Below are 22,541 nucleotides of genomic sequence, written 5' to 3' on the forward strand. Positions count from 1 at the left end.
GTAGAAAGAACATGTCCAACGTAAAGCGTTTACCGATTTCAAGAAGAACGTATTATTATCTGTATCGTATATGTACTTTATTAACTTTGTGAGTGTCTTTAATTCTTGACAATGTAAGATTGTCACAAACGAACGCCGCTTCATGAAGTTTTTTGCGTATGGAATGTTCTATCGTAGTAGGCACACTTCTTTCAAAACATACAAAAAGCCGAGCGGAGATACGAATTGAATCAGTTGTAGAATTCAACGCCTAGATGCCCGATTAATGTTAAATTGACATGGTTCTATAACTTCGATGTGGTAGGTCGCAGCAAGCCAAATTATCTTTTATCACGCCCAACAGAATTAACACAAAACGAATCGACTGAATATTTCTACCACAAACTTGGATTTTACACGTTTCTAGCACGCTGAACAACTGTACGAAATAGAAAAACCTGTCTCTATTGATCATTCGTTACGATTCGACGGTTTTCTGCGCTCTCAATTCTTTTCTATCGCAGAAACAATTCGCAGCTTTTCCACTTGGTTTCTCTACTTTTTTTTACTCTCTATACGATTCGATTCGTTGCACGCCCGTCCCACCGATCGAGCTTCGATCTCACGCAAAGCACTGTCGACGGCAACGTCTTTCGCCGCGTTGGAAAAATACACTGTTAGCCACTTTTTGTCTTTCCGCAATTACTAGATTTGTCTAGTCTACATTGTGGTATACTTTTAAGCACCGATCACGCGGTATGTATCGCTTGTAAGCAGCTTGTATTAAAGGTTGAGCAATACGAACTCCAGAGGCCCGAATTTGGCAAACTTCGTGCGAACATGCGTAGCGATATATGCGATTAACGACCTTGTAGAAGACTGAATCGATTAATTAAGGATTAGTGTAAAATACGAGTAAGAATGGGAGGATTTTCAGATGCTTGCGAGTTTCGGGTGAATACCTTTTAGCGAAATATTTACCGTATTATAAGTAAGCTTTATTTTCTATGATCACAATCGATAAAGTATCACGTACAATTAATGTAAACAGCGAGGTACAGCACGAAAAGAAAATGGACTTTGCCTTGTAGAACACTCGCTTGATTTTTCGCTTAACTGAATCAGTTTGTGGGCGTTTTTGTTCGTAAGAAAAAGGACAATTCGCTTCGATGATTTGTCGTCTTTGAAATGAATTCGAGTCGCTTCTCCGTAGATCCGCTTTAAGTCTTCTACCGAATTGGTTGCTCGTGACGTTGATCTCTCGAAATTCCTCGTTCACTCGATTTCTGACGTTTAATCGTTTGCTTTAGCGAACGAAGTTCTCAAATTCTGGTTAAGCGAACGTACTTTCGGTATCGGTGATGTTTAAGATGCTCAAATTTAATGGAAGTTTCGATTTACAAATGGCGACGCGTTCATTTTCGAGATTGTATACATTAAAACGGGGCTTCAGTTTCTAGATAGGATCTCCGTAGAAATAGCTTGACGTTTGTTACGAGTTTAAATAAAAATTCTTCAAAGTGTACAGAATCTTTCCCCGGTGTTCTTACTTCTTTTATTCGGCAACAAGGAAACCCGCGCAACTTCCCGATCGATGAACGAAGAAACACCGATCGTCGATAATCCCTGTCGATTCCATGAAATTCGAAATTTCGAAATATTCCTAAGTTTCGAAATCGGACTCGTCCGATTCGCAACTGGACGAAATCTCATCCTCCATGCATCCTGATTCCTCGGGAATGCCTTCTCCCATGGGGATCCTAGAGAATAAAAAGAGACGTCTTGACGCAAACATGAAACAATGATATTTAAGGAAACAATTCGTTATCGTGTTAATTAACGTTAGTAAATCGATCAGGCAAGATTTAATTCGTTAAAGCGCAGATGTTAGTAACACGGAGAATAAATGTCTTAGTACAACGATTAATCGACGTTAATCGTGCGAACGAAATTTCTATTATACACGAATCTTGCCTCGGATCGTCTACTCGATCGTTCGTTACGCGATCGCAGCGATGTGATGCACCGCAGTCTTATCCTGAATACATTTAGGGGCAACCTTTCTGGATTTCCGCAAAATGCATTTTCGCGGACAACAGTCTTCCACCAATGACCTGCGTTCAGAAATCCTTCTCATTATCCTCCTCGTCTTTCTACTAAACTCCTACCGTCAAACTTCCTACCGTCAAACCTTAATTTTTGTCTCTGCCAACTTACTTCTCGACGCTCCAATCCTCGGCGCAGTCCTTCATCATCGACAGAGCCTGACAGAAATCTTGGCCGATCGCCTTCAAGTGTTTGGTATCTAGATGCAAGCCTGCCAACGTCCCTTGGTCACATCCGCAGAAGCTGCTCTCCATCGTGTAGCTTCTATAGAAAATGAAAGAAAATCAAGTGGTTGTTTTGGCAAGGTAAATCGGTAACGGTTTGCGCGTATACCTCGAAACACCTAACTGCCGCCATATGGCTACCCTAGCCGTGGACTCCTTGTTCCTTTCGACCTTGAACGAGCACAGTGGCAACGCGAACGCCGGAGATATCCTTTGCATGAGGTGCGGCAACATCTGAAACGCGTATCGCGAGAATAGTCCGAGTCACACGAGAGCACTCGCTATCTCGTTTTTCCTCATTTCCAGCGACATTTTAACTCAAAACGAACTGTCACGCGATCCTGCAGATTTAACGAGATCGACGAATAAAGGTAAAAAGTTGGATCACGTTCGTACAAACTAGTCGCAGCGGAACCTATATTTCCATGCACTGTATCTAAAATTGGAACACGAACGGAATCGATGTACCGATCCTGTTCGCTGTAAATTACATCGGGCGAAACTCGTTTCGCGCTGATATTTCCCCTCTCGCTAGCTTCAAAGCTGCTCCGCTCGTAAATTCACTTCGATAGATCGCGCTAGATTACCGTTCGTACTTCTCGGTGCATGTAACCCGTACAGTATCTAAAAATAATACCCTAGTCTTCGTTCCTCTTTCGTCCCCTTACCAAATACTGCGCCGGCTGGTCCGGTTTCGCCCTGTCCGCGGCGCTCCAAGAACCCGACCTTGAGCAACCGAACAGAAACACGTTCTTCCTCCGTGAATGGCCGTGATAGTCGACGAAAACATAGGGAGGTCTTTGCAGCACCCTCGTGCAGTACTCCATCAGGCCCTTCGTGTGATAGATCACCGGATGCAGTACCCGGTTCGGATTGCTCCATCGTCTGTTCAAGTCTTCGTTCGTCAGCCCGTAGCGATTACTATAATCAATCGAAAATACACTCTTCCACGAGTTCTTCGCCCACCTTTCAAATAAATAAATAAATAAATACTATCATCGATCGTTGTCGTTGTCGTTGTTGTTGTTGTTATATCGTGCACGAATAACGTCGAAAATATCGAGATCGCACGGTTTATTTTTAAGCTAGCAAACGAATTAGTCGATGTAAAACGAATAAACGTCTATTTATAACGCGGAAGAAATTTCTAAGAAGCACGGTTTTAGAATTTCCTGTCAGTTTGCACGTCGATGGTGCACGTCGGACCGAGAAGAAGGAGAAGGGCTGTTGTCGGAGATCGTCTTCATTTAAGGATTCAGCCGCGGTTAGAAGGACGTTTCCGGCGGCCGGAAGTCGGGCCGGAGGAAGTGACGCCTCCGCGTCGCGCATAGCTAATAGTGGGGTTATACGGTGGACCCTTGGCTTTACACAACCGAGACCGCCATTTCGCTTTTACCTGTCATCCTGAGATTGTTTCAAGATGTACACGATGCTAGGTACTTGGAATACCAAACGCGTTTCGTCATCTTAACGAGACGCGTCTAGATCTTTCTCGCGCGCTAAAACTCTGTAAAATGTCGATATTTATTTAAATTGGTGACGTAACTAGCTTGAGATGAAAATACAAGTTTCTTCCAATAATTGCTAATTATTCGTTTCACGATCTCGACGCTAACCAACCGCCCTTCCAAGAACCTGAACCTCTGTAAGAAGCGTAATACCATCGGAGGAACATCGACTGGCGATAGAAATAATTAGCAGGTACCGGTCACCATTACGAGAAGTCGCTCACCGTGGGATTAACAATCGCTACACGCGTACCCACGGACAGGAATCTTCGACCGTTCTTCCGATCGAGACATCGACCACGTAATACAAACATTAGCAATTTGACGCCTCGTAATCGCTTCCGGTCTTTAAGGTAGTACAGACGCACGTGACACGGACGCAAGATAACCACGTAACGATCGATATCTGGCATCGAGGCAGATGGCGGCGAATAATAAGAATAATGGACGAGCGGTGACGATGCACCTGCGGGATGATGTACGCGAAGACACGTTCCGTCGTCATCGTCCTCGTCCTCGTCGTCTTTGTCTTTGTCTTCGTGGTCGTGGTCGTGGTGTCGAGGACGTTCACCGTCGAGAACATTCGCAGAAATCGTCGAGAAACAACAGTCATCGGAGATAATAGATTTCGTCCGGCGTGGAACGAGATGGAACGGGAAAGGGTAGAGCGAAAAAGAGACACGTCCGACGAAAAAACCGGCAAGAATTACTCTCGGACGTGTATTAAAATGAAATCATCACTGACGAACTTCAGCGACCATGTAACTCGTTCGTCGTTAAAAACACGCAACTCTAATGGCTCTCGATTTCCTTGATTCCGTTATCCTCGGCTGTATTTCGAGGAAGTGGAATTAGAAGAAGAGGTAACACGGCCATTAACCGAACGCTTCTTTCTTCCATTTCTTCGGTCGCGATAACGATTACAAACACGTCATTTTTATTCTTTTTTCTTTTCTTTTTTCCTTTTTTTTTTCTCGTCGGTGGTAAATCAACCGCTGCCACGTTAATTTATTATAATCATAAGCAGCGACTTCCTGGTAATTATAAATACCTATTCTATCGAGCGAAGAAAACGATTTCACGATGGGACAACGACGAATGTACTTATGTATGAACAATTGAACGGCACAATTGGCGAATGAAATGGCGCGCGGTGGCGGCAATGTGCGACCGACAATGAAGCAATTGTACAACGAACTTCTTCGCAGTTTTATTAGCCGACCGATGTAATGGCCAACATCAGTCTGTCCGTGCTAGCAAGCGATGTCAATGACTTGAACGGAGGAGCCTTGACCGCGAACTTCTCTCACCTTCTCAGAGATCCTGTACAAATTACACTTAACCGGCCACTCGTCTCGAACTGGCTGCGCGCATGAGATTTTCAAAGGTACCGCCGTCAGCTTCGTACACCTGGACCCGTAAAAATATCGATGAATTACCCGCTCGTTGGATTACGATTAACGAGCACCGATCGCGCGATTTATCGTCGTTATTTGATCGACCGTAAATCACACGGAGTATCGACATCGGTTCGACTTTACTGTCATCTTCGTACGATGTTGCTGGCTTTGCCAGTACGCGCACTTACTCGAATCTCTTCGGAAATCGCGAACCAGACGCCGATATCAGCAACGATGCTACTGAACTGCGTTAGCGATGCGGCATGTTGCAACCGCCTTCTCGACCATTACGTCGAAAGTGGTTGCACGTGTTCTGTTCGATTTCACTCTCGGCAGAACCGAACCGATTATCGTATCACCAAGAGATTCGAAATGCTCGCGAATCGAGAAATTCACGGATGACGATTGAAAAAGTCTCGTTTTACAGGTTGCGTCTCTATTTTCCCTGTTTCATTGCTGGATGTATCGAGTAATTTCGAACATGACGTCAGGCTTATTTGCGTATTAACGGTGTACGGACGCAAAGTAAGGTGAATCGTTAATCCCGTTACGAGTAACTTTTGCCATTTCATCGGTGAACGATTCACAGTCTTGTTTATCTTCGAGCTGGATATTACACACCATGGCCGGATTACGTCGTTCTAAGGAAAATACAGCCAGAAGTCACGATACTTCGGCGAACGAGGTTCGAGATGGAAGACGAAGAAGCGGACGCGAGAAAGAAAAATTCGTAGATCGTTGTTGCAATCGTAAAGCGAAATCCTTAGGTACCTTGGGAACGTTCGTTTCTTCGTGGTCGTCTTCCACGTATCACGCGTTTCTTCCGTGAACTTTACTACCAGCCTGCCCGGCTTCCCCTCTATCTTTGTTTCATCTCTTCTCGCCTCGCGGCATTTTCTTCGAGGTTATCCCGAGGTTCGATCGTGTAACCACGCTTGTGAACTCCTTTTTTCCTTGCTGCGCAACCCACCAAGAAATCTATTTCCTGCGTCGTTGAAATATGACCGTAACCGAGCTCGAACGCCGTTTCGAATCGCGTATTCGTTTGTGCGCCACTCTGTTATAAATCCTCGGACGATCGATACCTGTTGCGACTTTCGTTGCGACGATCGTTTCTCGACGACAACGTTCTCTGGGAAAAATCAACGGACGAATATACACGTAAGAGAAATCACGATCGGTTACACGAACGAATAATTTCCGTTGCAACGGAATGGTACGCGGTAAACGCAAGAATGTACGTGCGAATGTTAAATTTGTCATGCGATACATCGTCTTTTAAACGTGCAAATTACCACTTGGTGCACCTTGTAGCTGCCGCGGTTATCGCGAATGCCTTCGCGGGCGAGAATCGAGGGTCGCCAAGCCGCCATACATCGTTTCGCCCGCGGCAACAGAGAAACACACGCGAGCAAACGATACCAGGCTACGGCAAGAAGCTCGCGAGTATCTTTATAGCGTCACTGATACGAAAGGGACGTGTGACGTTCGTTTCAGGATCCTGGCCGGCCGAAGGGCTAAAGCGATCGCGCATTAGAATACTCGTGACCAGTCTCCGATTTGCATTCCTTCGCGAAACCAAGGCCTCTATCACTCCATCTCTCTCTCTCTCTCTTTCTCTCTCTCCCTCCCTCCCTTCTCTCTCTCTCTCTCTCTTTCTCATGCTCGGTCTCTCTCTTTCTTCGCCTCTGAATCTCCTTTTTTTCTTTCCTCCTCTCTTTTCGTACCTTTTCTTCTTCTTTTTTCTTTGCTGGCGCGAGTCGAGGAACGGTCGAGAAAAGGGCGAGCATTCGCTGATGAATTCTCGGCTCGCTGACGTTTCTTCTACGCCCTGACCGATCGTTTCTTCGAAGCTGATGCGGCAAAAGCAGCCCTTGCGTCGCGACGACGCGTCGCTCCCTTCCACAGGGAACGAAACGGAGGAATGTCCGTGCAGGTTTTTACTATAATGCGATTGGTCGCGGTGAACCTCGTTCCGCGGACCTCGTAAAATTCGCCTTTCACGACGTGTCACTCGCGCCACATAAATACAGCCGCGTAAATATACCAGACGGAACGATGGATTCAGCGTGGATTAATAAAAGTCGAACCGGTGCATCGATTCTGCTACATTATCGACACGTTGGATCGAGAGGAAGATACATAAGGAAAAGGCGCGATTCGCGCGACTGGTTCTTCCAGAGTTCGATGCACCTCCGGTTACAAGGATCGCCGATAGATTTTGCTGAATATTATGCAAAACTTCTTTCTTTAAAATCTTCGATCGTATCGATTTTATCGCCGACTGAGATAAATCGGCGAGCATAATAAGAAAACGAGAAGCAGTTAACGGTATTCGTCGATTCGAAAACGTTTTAAGCACCAAGGACGAGCGAGCAGGAAATTATTTCTAAATGGATGCTCGGTCCGTGAAGGAACGAACAGAGCGATTTTATGCCAACGTCATTCGTGTCCCGTCATCGGACACCGATTTATTCGATCTCTAACTACTCCCTCGCCGATGAATTCGACGATACAGTGCGAAATATTCGTTCGCCGAGCTCTCGCAGCTGGTCCAATAAATCCCGAGATTTAATTTCGCGATTCCATTCTCGTGAACGAATGTCTCTGCGCCAACAAGCAATAGGATTCTCGCCTATCCGAATCGAGATTTAATTTAGAGGCTCGGCTGGCTGGTCCACGGGCATAGTTCCCTGGAATTCTTTCCGGTAACTACACGCAATACCGAGAATCTATACGAACCGGCTAAACAGAACCGAGACTCGAGATTGGCTGCGAGAAAAAAGAAAAAAGGGGAAAAGGCTCCTAACGAAGCGAATCTTTGACAGATGCCTGAAAAATGGACCAAATTGATAGCTTCTAATATTCGGCATACGGTATAGAAAGCGTCCATTGTAGTTTTTTAAAATATTCGATGGAATATTCTATCGAAAAGATTTCCCTCCTTCCCCCCCGGTATGGCAGTGGTAGACGTCGGTCCCCCACTATGCTAATAACGTAAATCACGGCGCAGTAGTCCACGAATATAAATGAATTGCCCATAATGAAGAAGGAATGTAAATTCAGTGGTTCGTGCTGCTGAATCCAAGACCAACTTTATTACATCCATCTGTTGGTTAATTGATCGAAACTAGACAAACAGAGACAAACAAATACTTGTTCGACGATGATTTTATCCTCGTCGAGGAACCTCGAATATTTCATTTCACAGCGACGAAGGCTTTCTACGTTTAACGTAACTGATAACTAAATTTTCCTGAGGAATGAAATCTTCGACTTACTTAAGAAATAATAAACGTGAACTATCCGCGTTAAGATGAATTCACCTTGCTACCCGAGGATTATTACTTTTACTTTTTCTCCCCTTGCTCCGTACTGTTACGTTACTAATTCTATTTGTATCTTCTCTTCTTCTTCCTTTTTCTCCGTCTCTAGCAGCAGTCTTATCGCATGACGATTTTTCCGACCAATTTTCACCCCGATACAGTGGAAACTTAATCCTCGGGTAGCAAGGTGAATTCCTCTTAACGCGGATATTTCACGTTTAAGTTTCCACTGTATCGGAGTGAAAATTGGTCGGAAAAATCGTCATGCGGCAAGACTGCTGCTAGAGACGGAGAAGAAGAAAGAAGAAGAGAAGATGCAAATAGAATCGGCGACGTAACAGTACGAATCAAGAGGAGAAAAAGTAAAAGTAATAATCCTCGGTTAGCAAGGTGAATTCTTCTTAACGCGGATATTTCACGTTTAAGTTTCCACTGTATCGGGGTGAAAATTGGTCGGAAAAATCGTCATGCGACAAGACTGCTGCTAGAGACGGAGAAGAAGAAAGAAGAAGAGAAGATGCAAATAGAATCGGCGACGTAACAGTACGAAGCAAGAGGAGAAAAAGTAAAAGTAATAATCCTCGGTTAGCAAGGTGAATTCTTCTTAACGCGGATATTTCACGTTTAAGTTTCCACTGTATCGGAGTGAAAATTGGTCGGAAAAATCGTCATGCGGCAAGACTGCTGCTAGAGACGGAGAAGAAGAAAGAAGAAGAGAAGATGCAAATAGAATCGGCGACGTAACAGCACGGAGCAAGAGGAGAAAAAGTAAAAGTACGTAGGTATAGAAAAGTGAAATGCAACTGTATCGAGTATGCGAGACTAAGTGTAACGGTAATGCGCGGAAATGCGAGCAACTAAAAGTACAAGTGCGAAGAAAAGGACGCCTCGGGACAACCAACATCTGGGAACGTAAAAATAGACGATAACGCTGGTTGAGCAACATAGGGGCTTAACGCCCCTGGAGCGTCGTCTCGGACGCGAAAGCGAAGCCAAGGCATCGCTCGGCGACCTCCAAACAGAAAAAAAGATCAACTAACTAACTAACTAAAACGACGCGACGGCCAGGCTTGTTTCGAGAACGTGTAACCGCAAGCAGAAGCAGAGGTTCACGGTTTCAGGTTCTAGGTCAGTCCGTGGAGCCCGGGGCACGTAACAGCGGCAAGAACAGGGGCCCAAGTAAAACGGTGGGTAGCAGGAGGAGCATTTAACGATCGTACGCCGCCACGGCTGTTATTATCATCCATTTCTGCGTTCTATCGGCGATCACATGCGCCGCGAGTCGTGATTCCTTCGTGGTTTCGTCGGGGACCCAGACACGGGGACAGTAAGAAAGAAGAGAAAAGGAAAAGAGAAAGACAGAGTCGAAGACCGCTGGTCCCGATATCGGGATGATTTAGGGAACGCCGTGGGATTACGCGCGTTCAACGACGAGTTTCGCTGTTTCCTACGGCGATTCACGGGACCGTGTAATCGCATTACATCCTGGGGGAACAACATTGTCTAAATATATATACGCGAGACATCGTGTGCATAACAAGACGTAGGTACGTAATCGATGAGCCGTGTACCGAAGATATCCTCGATAGCCCGGCCCTCTGCTGCGTTCTCAACCGTTGTCCGTTGGACGATGATCGAATTTGATGCTCGTTACTCGGTGGAATTCACCGGGGAAACTCTGTACTCGTATTTTAAGTGGAAATTTCGCAGGCTTCCTGCGTTAGAAGACGGTGATTTTCCTTACGATCGATTCGATAACGAACGATACGGGAGAATCTAAATGCTGAAAGAGAAGATACGACGCGATATACAGATTGTTCCGATTGGCAACCGAATCGCGGGTCTGAGAAACGAATCGAAGAAAAGAGTGTGCAAGGACGCTCGTCCCTTTCGTAGTGCCAAGTCGCCTGACCACTTTGCGCCGCTTTAATTGGATTCTCTAGGAAACGAGGAGAATCCTGGATACCCTATAAATAATCGAGGATTCGTATACCCTTCTCAGGTAACGCGGTGTCCGTAAATCTGCAGGAAGCGCGCGAAAGAAACGCAATAAACTCGTCGGGAATCGCGGTAGTCGCGATATCGTTAGATAGAAAGAATATTCAGGACGAAACGACGCGTTGCGCGTCGAACGACGGCTTAACTCTGATGCTCACTTTGTATATACATGAACGAACGGGCACACCGATAGATGTATCTCGCAGGTAGGAGACAGGACGATGAGGATCACTGTCCTAGAAGTATCAAAATGGAAGGAATCGACGGCGTCGAAGCCTTCGGGGCAGTATGGCTCCTTGGATCGTCTCGAACGTCGAGGCTATTCGCGGGCTAAAACGGAGTTCGTTCCATGCCCGTGGAACGAATGAACGAAGGAGAAAGAAAACCTCGGAAGAAAAGGGACGGGGGGCTAAGTAGAGGAGAAGAGAGGAACTACTCTTCTCCTTAAGAAGTAGAGAGGAAGATGGAAAGAACGGGGGCCTTACATAGCGATTGCTGGCAGGGCCTGAAATAGACTTGAAGAATCCCCCGTAGCATCCTCGCCTCTCTTTCTTCGCCTCCTCCACCACCACCGGCACCTCCTTCTTATCCTCCTCCTCCTTCTCCTCCTCCTCATCCTCATCCTCCTTATACTTCTTCTAGTTCTTCTTCTTCTTCTTCTTCTTCTTCTTCTTCTTCCCCTCTTTCTTCTTCTCCTTCTTCTTCTTCTTCTTCTTCTTCGTTCAACAACAAGCGTTGCCTACAGCTCTCGAGAGTCTTCCTTTTCTTTACTTTTATTCTCGCAAAAAAGGACCAAGAATCCCTCTCGGCTTGGCTGTGAGAAGTTGTTCCTAGCATCTCGTTCACGCAGATAGGGCCAACACGAGGGAGAAACGGAGACGAACAAGACGAAGGAGGTGGTGGAGGATCGCTTGTTTATCCAGGATCGAGCTTCTGCTTTCGTTTCACCCACCGATATATGGCCACGAACAGAAACCCCCGTAGGCATTGCCAGACCTAAGTGCACTCCACGGCGCAACGACTGCATTCCCATGGGAATACGTCGCCGAGACTCCGACCTGTTAAACTGACCTGCGCCAATGCACCGGCAAAGCGTGACCCACGCAACCAAGCTACAGGGTCGAACATACTAGATTTGAGTTTAACCGCCTGTTTGTCGCCCGGTGGACAGCCACCGATTATTTTCTCCTTTTGCTTCGTCCGGTATCCCCAAACGGATAGGCCAGGCTCGATTGTTAACAAATCGTGCGATCGTAATAAACTGGCAGATCGGCAGATACTTGGTGGTAATTTTGCAACGAGAGAACTGTTGCGATAGATTTATGTAAAATATAACGACAGCTTAAAATAACAACCCTCGGTATTTTATAATAATAGAGTACTCTAAGAATAGGCAGCACGAGAATAGTCGGTAGAACTCTAAAACTAAACGAGAGATATTTTAAGGATCCGTATAATTGTAACTGCTCGCTCGTGTAATTACTCGTCTCTGTTTACGATCGACCTGACATTGGCCTCTCGTAATAAAGCATACCTTGGGCAATTCCGTTCCACGACGTTCCTACCTGACGCAACCGTATCGAATCTTTAAATAGACGATACGCGGTTCGTTATAAACCAACTGAAATCGACTCGTGTATCGTTTAACACAGAGATCGCGGTGCTTTCGTGCGAGCCACGGAGACAACGAGAAGAGGAACGCAGATCGAAAGAGACGCGGTGGGTCTCGGATGTCACGCGAGTTCCTTTTTGCTGCACTGGTCGCACACCGCGTAACAGAAATAACACGTCGCGTATAATGATCATCGATCCAGAGACGTTACAGGATATCGAATCGATCGGATACGGTCCGGACAAAGAGCAACTAAAAAACGAAGACAAAGTAGGCAGCTAAAGAGGGCAAAAGAAAGACGAAGGAGAAGAAGAAGAAGAAGAAGAAGAAGAAAATTCTCTCGTCGGGATTTTGCACTCCTTGTTGGTTGTCCGGTACCGGTTGCATATCGTAATCGAAGTAACTGGGCCTCGGTGGCGCGCGGTCGTTTCGACGCGAGGAAAGCACACAATACATACAGCACGTATTCCAGAAGCAAGTGATCTCTGGCGCGAGAGAAGACGCGGTCAGAAATGAAGCCTACCTTGAGACAAGAGCCTTTTTGCTGCCGCTGAGAATACGCCGATGCCGCGAGCGTGGATCCACAACGAAAGCAACGCTGGCAAGAAATCTCTCGGCCAGACGAGATACGACTTCACTGTGTTAAGGGGTTAATATCGGTGCGGTGCATTAAGATGGGCATCGTTCTCATAAGAGTTCTCCGACGTTTCATTCGTATCTACGCGCCGTGGTATCGTAATGGTTAGTCGCAGCGGAGGCCGAGCGCGTAGATCGAAATAATTAATGTGGCGCGAGCGCGTTCGCGAAACGTGTGGACGCTTTTAAAATGGAATCCTCCTCTATCCCCGTGACCGTAGGTACGCATTAAACGCGATAAAAATACGCGGCTGGATGTATTTAAACGATTGTAAAGCGATTATGCGTTTTTCAGACGTTGAAGATACTTCCCTTAATGGGGCCCGGTCAATGCCGGCGGAGAAAAAACTAAGCACGGAAAGACCGAAGAATAAGAATAGACGGCGCCAAAGGCTTAACAAGGGAACCGGTTCAAAACCTCCTGCGCCAGTGTACTCCGACTTTCATGGAGATTCCACCGAGTCACTTCGACCACCGTGTGCAATATATCGAACGCGTGTACGATTCCCGTAATACCTAGCAGGTTACAATTGCAATCGCGCGCTAGCCTCGTCCACCGATTAGCATCCTACGTCGTATCTCGATGCTGTTTATATATAATTTTGTTTGTATATTTAACTCGCGATGGACGTTCGATCGAACGTGTCTGTCCTACGGAGCATCGAAAGAGGGGAAAATGAAAAAGGTATTTGGAACGAGGAAACGTCGCCAACGGACGTTTTCGAGGTTCTTCCAAGCCGTGATTTACATCGACGATATCCAAGTTGACTGGAACGATGATATCGTTAACGCATCCCGATCGTCCACGTCGTTCACGATGGAAAACGGTGATTTTGAGGGATGGTATGTGGCGCGTTCTCGCGATCCACGCTCAGAAATGAAGTCTACCTTGAGGTCGGTGTCTTTTTGCGCCAGCTCGTCGATACAATTCCATTCAGGACGATGAACATCGTGAAGTGACGCTAAAGCGAAATTCCATCCGCTGCAACTACCAACGTAAAACAAACTATACGATGGGACAACGTTATTAATAGCGTCCACCGTCAAACCATCTTCCCGCTGTCTGCTAGACAGCTTCACGCCTCGTTCTCCGTTTCCTTAACGATCCAGGCTTCGCTATTTCGTTCGTAGCTCTCCGATCTCGTAGCGATTCGATCTCGTTTCGATTTTTTCATTTTCCTTTCGTTTATGCTCTCTCTCTCTCTCTCTCTCTCTCTCTCTACGACGTATAGGCACGCGTTGAAAAAGAAAAGAAAGTACAATCGTATGTTGCGCGTTAGTCGGATCGACGTTCGTTAGATTCAAGGTCGAACCGACCAACGACAATTTCCAATCCTCCAAATCACTCGCAAATCTTCGCGCTATAAAGCGAGAACGTGCGAGAATCTACATTCGATGCATCGGTGGGCTAAAAAGTTCGACCGAGAGAGCAAAGTTGGTGAGAGAAGAAACGTACGAGAGAGCGAAGCCGTGTCAACGAACGCACCGCATCATCCTCTCTAACCCTCCGGCACCGACATCTATCGTGGTACCTCGTATTTTTTTCTGACCTTGTCACCTCGCAGGCTTTTTGCGCGGCCAAGTCGATTACATTTCGGATCGGTTCGTATCCCCCGTCCACGTCTCGAGCTATCCCGCTCTCTCGTGCCCGCTCGTCCCTTCGTGGGCTCCGCTCGTCCTGCTCTAGGTTAGCCAGTGAATCATCTTCAACGACCCCCTCCTCTGGGATCCGGGCAGAAGACTCTTAAGGGGCCCCACAGCGCAGCGCGAGGCCAGTCCGAGAACGCGACCCTAACACTAACATCCGGTGTATTCCGAGAGTCGGAAACGGAAACGGCTGCTTGATCGATTAATCGACACACGCCACCATGAAGATCGCTCTACTGTTGCTGCTCGTCGCGGCTTTCGCCTCAGGTTGGTACACTTTCTCGACATATCGGTCGTTATCGCTCAATTCGCTGAAAATGTACGTTCGATCTGAAAAATTCGCTTTCGAGAATCGAGAGACCAGAGAGGAATCTGATCCGACTGTTGGAATTCGCTAGGAACAAGGTGGATTGGCAAGAAGTTTGCTCGAACTTTCGACAGTTTGAGATTCGGATTTCGAATTCTGGTAGTCTCTTGATGATTCGTATCGTTGGAATAACGCCAAGTTTTTGTCCGGAGAATACCTCGACCCGCATCGATTCGTTTTTCAACTTCTCTTCTTTGTTCGATGCTTTCGTCCTCGCATTGTCGTTCCCTCGAAGAAAACGTCGACTGCGACGTCCGGTGCATTCAAACGTTGAAGAGGAAACTCGCGGTCGCTGATCACGCACGCCACTTCAAGATCACTCGTTCGTCATTCTGACTCGTTTCTTCGCGGTTCGTTATTCATGCTACGTTCGCCCAACGATTCTTTTTCTGCTCAACGGACGATACCGTGCATCCAGACTTTAATTAACGACGAGAAGTCCATCCAATGTCACGATTCTTTCCTCGTATTTTCTACATTCCAATTTTTTCCTTTGATAGATATTTCTTTTTTTCCTTTTTTAATCGTGCCGAATTTTTATTTCGCGCAACGCGTAACGATGCTTGACGAATTTCCAATGCTTCTAAACTATCGTCATCGCGATCGCGTTAATTACCATACGTACGACTGACGCGTAATTCGTGAATGAAATCGCGGCTCATAGCGTCTAGCAGGCGTCTTCTTTCTAGAGAGCACTGGCGGCAGACGTCTCAAGGTCTTCAGGTCGTTTACCACCACCTGCGCCGCGGGCTTCACGAACCGGAGCATTTTTACGCGAAACGCACCCTTTCGATTTATCACGCGTCTTCTTTCTCAAGGCGCTTCCAATCAATTTGCTCGCTCGTCTATTTCGTAACATGTGCCGTCGAAAATACCACGTTCTTTTCATCGTTAAATCTTTGGAAAATCTAACACATACTTAAACGTCCATCGCGATTTCCAATTGCGAGAAGAAATTTGATAAATTAACGTGGTCCGCGTTCCTAAAGGAATTTTGGTATAATCTGCAGGTGATTTTTGCGCGCAAAGAGAGAGAACAGCTCGGGCGAAGCTCGTTGCGAAATTTCTAGACTTTGTATCAGTCGTCTGCCAACTATTTGGTGGCCTGAACCGGTCATAATTTATAAGTACAGTTAACCAAATAGACGTAGAAGGTCGATGAACTCGCACGCCGTGTATCGTGCGAACACGGCACTTCTCACAAACTACACAGTCATTCTGCGAGTCTGGCTATAACGAACGCCGTCAATGATGTATACATATCCCAGAGGTAATAAATTAAAATCGCGATAGTAAATGATTTACGACGAGCGGGAGTGCGAGTTAAGCTGAACACAATCGACCTGTTCGATGTGACGCTGTAAACTGACGTTATATTTTCTAATAGGAGTATTCGTAACAAATTTTACGAAGCTTAATTAACGACAAACGAAGGAAAGGAAACGGAAGACAATGGTAGTTGATAGATCTGGATGGTTGGAATAGGCTGATTTAAAATGCTGAAAGGCTATAGAATTCGATGTGAATGGGAACGACGTTCGTTGGATACGTCGAGTGCATTTTTCTTCCGCTTCGCGACATGCATCTCCGAATTGAACGAATAAAAAGTAGTTATAATTGCTAGCAGACGTAACGGTTCGCGCGACGATGCTAAAATGGAACACCGAGTAGATTAGAATTCACAGGATGATTTTTCCCGCGTCTGGGGCTGCCATTTGTGGCCTGGTCGGAAGTCAATGGCGGAGACGTGCCTCGATGAGATAATACGAGAACGAGAAAGGAATTTCCTTTTTTATTCATCAGCTGGCTCTGTCGGGCATGGGATCGATCGATAGCTCTCTAGCATTTGAATCGATGAAACATATGTTGATTTTCAAAAAATAAACAGCACCTTCCGATACATAATTTTGAATTCATTTAAATAAATTTAGCCGATGTATTCGAGCATAATGGAACGCTGCATGGACAATCATTAGGAATAAATTGCAGGTGATCGAGCGACACTTGGTAAACATTTAGCAGAAATGCGTACCTAACATACGTTCTCTCGATGATTAATGAATATCTCTGACGAATAATAACGAGCTTTAATTGAAATGAATTTTGCAGCTCAAAGGATCACAACAATCCAGTTAGACGGTGTGCAATACTTCGTGTCAAGGATGAATCCCTACAGTCCCGAACTGAATTACTTCTTGGCCTATCAGTACTGTCGTTCGTTGGGCTTGCAGTTGGCCTCTTTCGAGACTAAGGAAAAAGCCGATACGATGACGCAGTACTTGAAAAACGCCGGCTACGTTAAATACGACTTCTGGACATCCGGCAACAAGTTGGGCACGGACATGTTCCTCTGGATGAGCACAGGTCTTCCGTTCAATGCCACCTTCGACTACATGTTGAGGCGACCTGGCAACAGACCCGCTGACGTTCCACCCGGCACCGAACCTCAACGAGTGGCACGCGAAAGGTAATCATCAACTTGCACGTCAAACTTCCACTAAAATCAATTCGTAGATTACTTCGTAACGACCTTTGGAATTAAGAACCTTATCCCACTCTCTAACCTTTCGGGATAATAGTTTAGCAGATTGGAACGAACCTTCCAATCCTTTTAACGATCCTTCGTTAAAAAATCTCGGATCGGAATCGGAGATCACGTAGACGAGGAACACGCGCACACAGAAAGTAGCAAGCGTGACTTTTCAATTATCTCTTTATCTTTATCTCGGCGTGTAACCTTGCGAAACGATGATTTATCGGATTGGAACAAACCTCGTAACGATCCTTCGTTAAAAAAAAAAAAAAAAAAGCCAGTCAGAACCGGAAATCACATAGACAAAAGACACGCGTGCAGAAGGAAGCAAGCGTCACGCACGTTCTGTCTACAGAGCCAGGCAAATAGAAACACAGCGAAGATTCTTTCGCGTCAAGGAAGAAGACAATAGATCGAAGATCGATTCGTCGTCACGGACGATAATTATCGGCGTCCCTTCCGCGGCGTGCACGCGTCTCCACCCGGAAACGCGTGCATCGAATCGATAAACGGGTGCCGGGTGATTTAAATTCTAATCCGGAACTTGTTCGGTTCCAGCGGTGACAGCGGCAGCGCGGACGGATGCGTGGCGATGGCAGCGCCTACGTTAGCATGGGAGGCCCAGGACTGCACCTTGGTTAAGGACTTCATCTGCGAGCAAACAAGATGCTACTACTACAACTACGGCAGCATTCCAGTCTCTGCGACTCAGGGGTAAGAGGTGAGATAATACTTGTCACAAAAATACACAAAACCGCCGAGAATAAGAGAGAGAGAAAATGAGATAGGCAGATAGGCTATCAGAAGAGTTCAACGTGTACCAAGGTGAATCTCGATGGCGCACGGACAAAAAAATAGAAAACGGTGGGACAAACCGATAAGATATCAGTGTAAGGGACGCGATAATTGGTCGGCCCATAGGCGTTTCTTGCAACCATGTAATTACGCCAACGAAATATGCCGTGTAAATACGCGAACGATTTTATGGTACGACGAGGCTCCTTCGAATTTCCTATGCAAATTAATCGAGTGAACGCTTCGATACGAGCGCGTATTAAACGCGGACAAGATGTCTTTGTCTCATGCGTTAATTAAATAGGCGATCGTAGAGAGCCAGTGAGTCCACGGTGGCTAACGGACTGGCAGGTTTTTTTCTCCGTGCGGTTATGAGTTATGAGAACTGATAAAAGGAACTGACAAATAACGCTTCACTGGATAATGTAGTCTGAATAATTGTTAAGATAGATGGTACTTGGGAAACTGTGCGACATCCTTTGCTGTCGTTCGGACGTAAACTGCTTATCACTCGTGACGTTCCCGAACACGAGAACACAGCTTATAATTAATAACACGTTCTCTCGCTTCTCGCAAACGTCAGACACACGACGCATAATACACACGCAGAGACGCAAAGCACACGTGAATCTGAAAAAGCGTGGACACTACTGATTATAGATCGATATTATCGACACTTTTCGATTTCAATATTTGATCTTACTAATATTACGCTAAGCAGTGGTGCCAGACTTTTTCTATGTACTTTTTATGCTTTTAACACCATAGACGATACTAATACGAATTATCGCTAATATACGAGAGGGAACACCACAAGTCACTGTCACAACTTTCTATTCTAAATAATAATCCTCTGTAAACCTATCGCTTTGCCTTCGTGAACGAGACGACAACGTTCTCCTGAAACTAGTGCGCGATTTCCAGAAATCGCAGACCCTATATAACGACCACCTCGGCGCCAGCCAGCGACGACCAGGTCGACGAGCATGAGGAAAGCAACGCCAGCAAGAACGACGAGCAGAATGAGAGCAGCATCGACGAGAAGTTAACACCGGAAGAAGAGAGCTCCGTCGACGAGAAATTACCTGAAGACCCGGTCGTTAGCAGGCTGATTACCACGGCCGTTCCCGCGTCTGACAAGCAACAGCAACCCGCCTTATCACCGTCCACGTCTTCGCCAGTAATCACCGAGGATCACGAACAACCTACTAACGCTGAACTGGACAACACCAGACCAGATCATCTTCCCGACATCACGAGCCTGTTTACCGACACTCCAGGTCCACAGGCCAGAAAAGACAGCGTATTCGATGGCCTTAAGACTCGCGAAGTTCATCGTTCCTCTTTACGTTCGGCCTCCGACATGAAAGTCGAACATCGAGAGTCACCGGATTATTTCGAGATGCATGGCGAAACCGAGTCGCCAAATAACGGTTTAGAAGACGCACACACGGTCGGTCCATACGACAGCGTCCAAGATTACTACGTGAACGACCAACCAGAGGCGGCTGAATCGTCGATGATGAAGGATCAAGACGACGACAGCAGCACGATCCTGCCAGAGGCGGAACCGGCCTACAGGTACAACATCAAAGTGCGCACCAACGGCAAAGTATTAGACCCTCCGTCCAAGTAACGCTTTACAATTTAGGCATCGTCGCGTTGTTCGTTAATAAGTGAAGAGCATAGGAGATTCTCGAGGAACTAGATGTATTAATGTACGTTATTTTAATGTTTATACAGCGGACATGAGGCACGCGTACACGCGTGCGGTCGAGCGATCCCATCGCGATCACGATGGGACCGGTCGTTGCCATTCATCGCTCATCCATTCGTTCTGATTTCAATGAAATTTCCGGTTAGCGCTCGTCGGATTCTTTCACGCCGTTCGCAATCGTCGGGGTCCTTAGATCGACAGAAGGAAAACTTTCGAAATCAGGTTTCGTCTTAAACAGAGATGTCTTGATACCGAATGAAGTTTCAAGAATGTTCGATTTCCTTTGAAACTTAAACTAAGCTAACAGTTCATTTGCTCGAATACATACGTAAATTTGGAAACGAGTCTTTTCCTTCTGGCGTCGATCTCCGACGATAGCCGACATCGTTCTCGCAAGGGCATTCATTCCACCATTTCAATTCGATCCTTAATCAGTGGCACCGGCGGACATATTGCATCCGCGTGACAGGATCGGTCGCGCTCGATTCTTCTCTATCTCTTCAGCAGTCTTTTTTTTTTTTATCGGATCACGTATCCATTTAGCGCTATTTGACTCGTAGACATGGTAGATGATAATAAACACGAACGTGAGGACTCATCTGCGTGGGATCTCAGGCATTAAGCTGGTACAGGAGGAAACGCACGGTGAACTACATTATCGTTGTTCTTAAGGCTAACCGAATCATCATTGGTGTAGGGTTGGGAGTCCGCCCGTGCCACGAATCTTCATGCATATCGACGTGTAATCATCTTAGTTAACGTTATTCGTACGTCTGCAAGATGAAACGTTTCGTAGCCGATCGGTTTGACCCGGATTTTCTCCTTGATAACGGTTCGAACGTCGATCTTAACCGTAATTTTAACGTTTGAACTAAAATTAGAGTATTCAGGGTCTCGAAGGATGCTAAATGGAAAATGGTTACTCGAGGAACACGTACGAATCGCAACGTTTCGGTCATCCAGACATATGACAATCGGCATACGCGTAGATCAACATTCACGAGATGATTTTTCTTACTGCTACGATAGGTCATCGACGCATGGATCTTGAATATCATTGCGTAAACACGGCGCGAATGTGCAACTTGTGTAATTGAATATTAATAAAGGTACGAAACACATTCTTGTTGGTATCGTGTCGATCTTTGTCAACCTTTAACATAACTACCTTCTTAGAAATCACTTACCAACCGTTTACCACACCCTCGATGTTCAGCATTGGCACTATTTTGAATACGTAATCGTCTCGTAAACTCGCTACGTAAGGGTTGTTGCTCAACAGCGCCTCTAACGTACCATCCATCACCCATGAAGCATTGCTTTCACCCGGATGAACTCTCGATGTTAGAAATATCACCTTACGGTTCTGGAGAATAAAGAGGAAACGAGATGTTTCCAGATCATTCCATTGACCCTTTCACAGTGTAACATAAAAAATATAATACCATAAATTTCATATATTTTAGATGTTATTGTACGTAACGAAACTATTAAAATCGATTGACCGTGAAAAGTTGAAAATAGAAATTTTTATCGAAAGAAATTTTGTCGATAAATATACGTCGAAATAAATATTTCCTAAGTCGTTCGTTCTGAATTCATCTTCGTTGTATCAGCCTGTCAAAGAGTTCAAATTTCTATGTAATAAAATCAACGCCATTCGTCATCCATCACCTAGTAAAATATTCTTTTCAATTCTTAAATTGTATACATATTTCCTCTTCGAAGCTCACCTGTATAGGATTGTTCTTAGAATCCAAAGACGTAATAGTCAACAGAGGATTGTTGTTTCCATTTAACGTTTCGCAAAGAGTCTCCGCTCTGAAATACGTATTCGAGGGAACCCTCCTGGTCCACTTCCAGATATTTGTCATTAATAAACTGTACGTATAAGGGAAATGGTACGCCAGATAGCAAACATCGTACGCGTGAGGAAAGGTGACAGTGAACGACGTAGTCAGATAATTTTTCCCCTTGGTTGGACGTTGATAACAATTCCGATAGTAGCAGATATCGGCGCCTGTTCTCACCCAACCTGGCCTGCCTAACTGAGCTTCCGTCACGCTGAAGAGAATCGGTTTCATACCGAAATTGAACTGCGAGTTCGCCTTCTCGCAGTTGATGATGTTAAACGTATACGGCAGGTTCGCCTCCATGTTTGATACCTCGAAATAGAACCACTGATGCCTGGAGCCGCTGTTCACATCCGGGGTCAAGATTAGATCGTACTCTCTCGGGCCTATCTGCAAGGAAGCGGATTGGAAAGAAATGATGCAGATTTACCGCGAAACGAGAACCAACGGAAGTATCGTTCTTTGAAAAATTAGATATACATCACCAGCCATAAGTACCATCGCGTTTACACGTTACATTTATTGGAAAATTCCAGCACCTTTTATTTTATTTAGTATTTTACATTATAACGTACTCACACTTATAAGTTTAGAGTGTATTAGGATATTGAGGAATACCGACTTCCTCGAGTAAATAAATATTTTATTCGTATTCTATATTATGGAAACGCTAATTAATTACTAATTACTAATACCCTTATTTCTCAGAAAAAAGATTGTTCCGTACAAAAAGCGAGGCGTAGATGGCAATCGAAATTTTTGAGAAAATAAATAAGGTATCCTAGTCGAGCGATGTTTACAATAACGTGATGATACTTATGGCTGGCAGTGCAGTTAAGA

The 22,541-nt window shown here is 45.6% G+C and overlaps 2 protein-coding genes across 11 annotated transcripts in view; one reads left to right on the forward strand and one right to left on the reverse strand.

Moving 5' to 3' along the window:
* Positions 1–955: 955 nt before the first annotated feature.
* LOC117157241 (cytosolic carboxypeptidase 1) overlaps positions 956–22,541 on the reverse strand; it is a 34,327-nt gene continuing 12,741 nt past the window's right edge. For 7 of the 9 annotated variants that reach the window (XM_076619956.1, XM_076619959.1, XM_033335145.2 and 4 more), the window contains 7 exons: positions 21,582–22,091; positions 21,036–21,214; positions 2,978–3,230; positions 2,419–2,543; positions 2,197–2,349; positions 1,954–2,108; positions 956–1,739 (listed from right to left, as the gene is read on the reverse strand). In XM_076619956.1, coding sequence (XP_076476071.1) covers positions 1,979–2,108; positions 2,197–2,349; positions 2,419–2,543; positions 2,978–3,230; positions 21,036–21,214; positions 21,582–22,091 — 1,350 coding nt within the window. In that variant the 3' untranslated portion in view covers positions 956–1,739; positions 1,954–1,978. The remainder of the gene's footprint in view (positions 1,740–1,953; positions 2,109–2,196; positions 2,350–2,418; positions 2,544–2,977; positions 3,231–21,035; positions 21,215–21,581; positions 22,092–22,541) is intronic. The other 2 variants (XM_076619957.1, XM_076619958.1) reach the window with 2 other exon arrangements.
* nw (narrow) lies at positions 14,549–20,969 on the forward strand. 2 transcript variants are annotated; one of them, XM_033335202.2, is made up of 4 exons: positions 14,549–14,703; positions 16,913–17,270; positions 17,895–18,057; positions 19,056–19,173. In XM_033335202.2, exons 1-3 carry the CDS (start codon positions 14,658–14,660, stop codon positions 18,052–18,054), a joined length of 564 nt encoding a protein of 187 aa, XP_033191093.1. In that variant the 5' UTR covers positions 14,549–14,657; the 3' UTR covers positions 18,055–18,057; positions 19,056–19,173. The 2 variants fall into 2 exon arrangements, with proteins under 2 accessions (XP_033191093.1, XP_033191085.1); XM_033335194.2 differs by having other exon boundaries at positions 14,550–14,703; positions 17,895–18,050; positions 19,056–20,969.

The sequence above is a fragment of the Bombus vancouverensis genome, chromosome 7 (assembly GCF_051014615.1).
Source record: "Bombus vancouverensis nearcticus chromosome 7, iyBomVanc1_principal, whole genome shotgun sequence".
Lineage (NCBI taxonomy): Eukaryota > Metazoa > Arthropoda > Insecta > Hymenoptera > Apidae > Bombus > Bombus vancouverensis.